Source organism: Chaetomium globosum, genomic scaffold (genome assembly GCF_000143365.1).
Source record: "Chaetomium globosum CBS 148.51 scaffold_4 genomic scaffold, whole genome shotgun sequence".
In the NCBI taxonomy this organism is placed as follows: domain Eukaryota; kingdom Fungi; phylum Ascomycota; class Sordariomycetes; order Sordariales; family Chaetomiaceae; genus Chaetomium; species Chaetomium globosum.
Window position 1 is genome coordinate 1951059 of NT_165979.1, and position 5015 is coordinate 1956073.

A 5015-nucleotide genomic window follows, 5' to 3' on the forward strand; every position below is an offset into this window, starting at 1 on the left:
GTGCTGCTGGTATCTCCCTACACCTAGAACCATCCCCTCTTTCCGCACCTGGGCGCCCTGCAGCGAGGCGACCTTGCATACACCACCACTCGCCGTCACCAGCTTACCCAGCCCGGTCTTGCCCTCCAATGCCTCAACCACGCCCGCATCAAACGCCACCTCAAGCGTATCCGTGGTAGTGAAGCCAGGCTGGAAAGTCTCCCAGATCTTCTTCTTCGGGTTGAGCACCTTCTCGGGCTCGCCTTGCCACCCCTCAAAGTAGACCCTCTCACCGGCCTTGGCGTCGGCGGGCGGGTTGACCAGCTCGACGGGGCCCTTGTGGTCGTCGGCCTCGCCCTCCTTGATCTTGGGCGACGCGGCGAGCACCATGGCGGACGACTTGATGCCGCGCATCTTGACGGGCTTGAGGTTGCACACGACCACCACCTTGCGGCCCTGCATCTCCTCGAGCGGGACGAGCCCGTTCAGGCCCGAGCACACCGTGCGCACCACCTGCACGTCGACATAGGTGGTGTCGTCGATGCCAGGAGCGTCGCCCATGGCGATGGTCGAGACGTAGAGCGAGTCGGCCTCCGGGTGCTTGATCGCCTTGAGGATGTGGCCCACGCGGAGGTCGATGAGGCAGGGCGACATGACAGTCGGCGCTGGCGGCGGCGCGGGCTGCCTAGGAGCGCGCTCCTTCTTCTCCTTCTTTTGCTTCTTGGCGGCGCCCTCGCCGGCAACGGCCTCGACGACCATTGTCCTTCGCCTCGACCGCCTTCTCTACCACGGTGTTGGCCGCCTCCTTTGTCCGGTCCACGAGAGGTCTTGTCTCCGCCAGCTGCGGCGGCGGCGGCAGCAGCGGCCTTCTCCTTTTTTAGGCGCTCCTTCTCGGCCTTGGCATCGACAGGCGGCTTCACGTAGAGGATCTCCTCGGCGTCGACCTGCACCTTGTCGGCATCGGCGATATTGAGGCTGAATAGCGGGCTGTTCTGCACAAAGTCGACGAGACGCACAATGTTGGGACGGCCCTGCTCGCCGGTGCGCTGCTCCGGGGTCCAGGCCTTGACAAGAGGGGCGAGCGACTCGTACAGGGCGACGTCGGCCTTGCTAGGTTTGGTGCCGATGGCGGTGGTGCGGGTTGCGAGATCGGTGTTAAGGGTGTCGAGGAGGGCATCGGAGGCGGCCACCTTGAGCGAGGTAGCCTTGTCGAGCCAGGTTTGGATCTCGGCCTCCTCGGCGGGAGTGTACTTTTGGGTGTCGAGTGCTGCCATGATGCGCGGGTTGGACAAGGAGATGGTGTTGAGGGGCCGGAATGGAACTTGGCGGAGCGGAGGGACGCTTCGCAGGGCGGCTACAGGGCGCGCGGCGGCTCGGAGGGAGGACAGTCTGGCGGATTGACGGGGTGCTCGAAGTACAGGTAATAAAAATTAGAGGCGCGACAGTGTTGGACAGTTTTTGGTGTTGGAGCTGCTGGTTCGGCAGACGATGGTGGGGTGAAATCGACAATTTTGACCTGACTGGAAATGCGGGGCAATTGATTGAGTCAAGACGAGGGGCAGAGATAGGCAGGCTTGGTCAGGGTTGCTTGTGCCAAGGGTTTGGGGCCAATGTGGGTGCAAGGGGTGAAAAAGCACTTGAGTTAATGGGCTGCCCGCCCTGGCTCGTGACAGCGCGCAGAGCTTTGACGCGTTTTCGATCGCAGTGGCGATCGGCTGTCGCGTGAATCGCGCGCCTTTCATTGACAGACCCACTCCCGCCCTTGCCTCAGCTGTCTCTTCACTCTGTCCCATTTGCTCTCAATGCTCCCAAGTTTGGGTTTTCAAGATTACCAGAATTGCCTCCATGCACTTTCTTTAGTGTTCAATGATTCTGCACTTGCCCACAATCTAGCTCCCACTCGTGGTTTCCAAAAATTCCAATTTCGCAGTGTCCTCCATAATCACTACCCATTGGCTACCTAAACCCCTTTTCTACTCCGTTGCCTACCTGCTCCGGCGATGCCGTACATCTCTTCATCCGATGGCGACTCTGCCAGTTCCGTCTCACGACTTCCCGCCAGCGCCCCCTCGTCACCACCACCAGCCTCTCCGGCCAGTCCACCAAGGGACAAGTCCAAAATGAGCTACACCAAGTTGCGGGAGGAGCAAATCCTCGCTGCTGAGGAGGAGAAGGCACGCGAAGAAAACAATAAGGCCGAAGACAAGCGTAGGAAGAAGTGGAAGAAGCGGGATCTGAGCAAGAGGGAGCGGGAATCCAAGGCGAAGGACCTGGATCAGCTCCTGGCCCAAAGCGCGGCCTTCAGCAGCATCCTCACGAATAAGACAAAAGTTTTGGGCCGTGTTGGCACAAGTCTAGACGGCAAAACCATTGGCGAACATGACTTGACCATGGCGAAGCAGCCAAAGTGCCTCGTTGGTGGTATCATGCGAGATTACCAGCTTGAGGGTCTGACCTGGATGTACGAGATTTGTATCCAGGGCATGAGCGGGATCCTGGCTGACGAGATGGGGCTGGGTATGTCCAAGCAGCCTTCCCACGGGGGACTCAAAACTGACATGTGGCAGGTAAAACCGTGCAAACAATATCCCTAATCGCGCTGCTTCGTGAGCAGGAGAACTACCTCGGCCCACACCTCATCGTTGCCCCCTTGAGCACCTTATCCAACTGGCTGGATGAGTTCCACCAATGGGTTCCCTCAATACCAGTTGTCATGTACCACGGTACGCCACAGCAACGCGACGAGATCTTCAAGTCCAAGATCATGCGCCATCTCCACAAAGGAAGGCCAACCGAGAAGTTCCCCGTGGTGTGCACCAGCTACGAGATGGTTCTCAAGGACCGGGCCGCCTTGTCCAAGATCAACTGGGAGTTCATCATCATTGACGAGGGCCACCGCATGAAAAACTTCGACTCGAAGCTCTTCCGGGAGCTGAAATCCTTCACCTCGGCCACCCGTCTCCTCATCACCGGCACCCCGTTGCAGAATAACTTGAAGGAGTTGTGGTCCCTGCTCAACTTTTTGCTGCCCAAGATCTTCCGCGATTGGGAGGCGTTCGAGAGTTGGTTTGACTTCAGCGATCTGGAAGATGAAGAGGGCACCGAGGAATTCATCGCCGACAAGACCAAGCAGGAACTGGTCAAGAAGATGCACGTGGTGCTGCAGCCCCTGCTTCTCCGGAGGATAAAGGCGGATGTGGCAAAATATCTCCCGAAGAAGCGCGAGTATGTCTTGTATGCGCCCATGACTAAGGAGCAAACGGACTTGTACAACGTCATCAACGACAAGAACGTTGATACGCGCGCGTATCTAGAAAACAAGGTCGTGGAGCGTCTTACTGAGGCCACGAACAGCAAATGCGTCGTCGACGAGCCGCAGCACGCGTTCTTCCAGATCGAGTAGTGTCAAGAAAGAACCTGCTACGGAGAGCAAGCCAGCGCCAACACGAGGCAAGCCTGCTCCCGCGAAGCCAAAGGAGGCCGAGCGGTCGGTCAAGAACGCTTTTAGCCTCATGATGGGCAAGCCACCCCCCCGAGGCCGGCTACCCAAGGCCCCCGCTATTGTCGAGCAATTGGCTGCCGAGGTTCCCCCTAAATCGGCAAAGAAAGAGACAAAGAGAAAGAGTCCACCAGCATCTGAGTCGCCGGCCACCAAGAGTACGAAATCCAGCAGACAGTCCACCCCAGCCAGTACCCGCCGCAGGCCGCAAAGGGGAAGGCAATCGTATAAGGAGTCCGACTCGGACGATGATTTACTGGATGACGATGAGTTCGAGGCCAAACTTGTTGAGCAGATGGGTGAGGATGAGCCCAAGGTGGTGGAGGAGGTCGTGGACGAAGAGGAATTCGAGCGTGCCCAAACCCTCGAGGTTGCGAGTACGTATTCATCTTGTTGCGTTGAAGTCTGCTTTTACTAACTGCCCACAGAAAGGGAAATTGCCAACAAAAAGCTCGGTAACCCCCTGCTCCAGCTCCGACTTGTTTGCAACAGTCCGCACAATTTCTACAACCCCTGGGCGAGCGGCACCGACCTACCCATCGACGAGAGCATTGTGACGGCCTCGGGCAAAATGCTTCTTCTCGACCGCCTGCTTCCAACCCTATTCAAGCGCGGCCACAAGGTCCTCATCTTCTCGCAGTTCAAAACCCAACTCGACATCCTCGAAGACTACTGTTCCGAACTGCGCAAGTGGCCCGTCTGCCGCATCGACGGCGGCGTTGCCCAGGAAGACCGGCGCACAGAAATCCACCAGTTCAACACGGACCCAAAACTCAAAATCTTCCTGCTGTCCACCCGTGCCGGCGGGCAGGGCATCAACCTCGCCAGCGCCGACACGGTCATCCTGTTCGACAGCGACTGGAACCCGCAGCAGGACCTGCAGGCTCAAGACCGGGCACACCGCATCGGCCAGACGCGGCCTGTCATCGTGTACCGGCTTGCGACGAAGGGGACGGTAGAAGAGGGGCTGCTTATGAGTGCCGATGCGAAACGCCGGTTGGAGAAGCTGGTCATCAAGAAGGGCGGGTTCCGGACGATGGGGCAGAAGATTGATATGCGCGAGGACCTGGACAAGGAGACGCTCCAGGCGCTGTTGTTGAAGGATGGACAGGTGTACAACTTCTCGGGGGACAAAGAGGTGTTGAGTGATAAGGACCTGGATGTGTTGTGTGACAGGAGTGAAGAGGCTTACACAAGGGCCGCCGAGGGAGAAGGGAACGCGGATGGATACACGGTAATCGAGACGGGGGCAAACGGGATCAAAGCCGCTGGGAAGGCATAGCGTTGTTTGGAACATACCCTCGACGTATACGCTAGCAGCTGGCCCCGTGTATTGGAAAAGAGACAAGTCGGAATATTAGCCAAGCGGGCAACCAGGCCCTTCTATATTATATCAAATACAAATATAATCAACAATACACCTCATTCACCCCCTCAACATCACCAACCTCGCCACATCAGTCACCACATCCCCCGCCCAATACAACAACTCAGCACCCCTCCACAAAACCCACCCCGCCGTCCCCTGCGCAACCGC

The 5015-nt window shown here is 58.0% G+C and overlaps 3 protein-coding genes across 3 annotated transcripts in view; 1 reads left to right on the forward strand and 2 right to left on the reverse strand.

The window, feature by feature from the left end:
- The window catches only part of CHGG_04341 (uncharacterized protein), a gene marked incomplete at both ends in the record, with an annotated part of 2167 nt that extends 914 nt beyond the window's left edge, over positions 1-1253 (reverse strand). The window contains 2 exons of the mRNA XM_001223554.1: positions 49-762; positions 900-1253. Coding sequence (XP_001223555.1) covers positions 49-762; positions 900-1253 — 1068 coding nt within the window. The remainder of the gene's footprint in view (positions 1-48; positions 763-899) is intronic.
- A 726-nt stretch (positions 1254-1979) lies between these two features.
- CHGG_04342 (uncharacterized protein) lies at positions 1980-4760 on the forward strand (the record flags this gene model as incomplete). Its single annotated transcript, XM_001223555.1, has 4 exons — positions 1980-2496; positions 2547-3204; positions 3374-3855; positions 3907-4760. 4 exons carry the CDS (start codon positions 1980-1982, stop codon positions 4758-4760), a joined length of 2511 nt encoding a protein of 836 aa, XP_001223556.1.
- Positions 4761-4835: 75 nt separating this feature from the next.
- Positions 4836-5015, reverse strand: part of CHGG_04343 (uncharacterized protein) — a gene marked incomplete at both ends in the record, with an annotated part of 1218 nt that continues 1038 nt past the window's right edge. The window contains one exon of the mRNA XM_001223556.1: positions 4836-4861. Within this exon, the coding sequence (XP_001223557.1) occupies positions 4836-4861 (26 nt within the window). The remainder of the gene's footprint in view (positions 4862-5015) is intronic.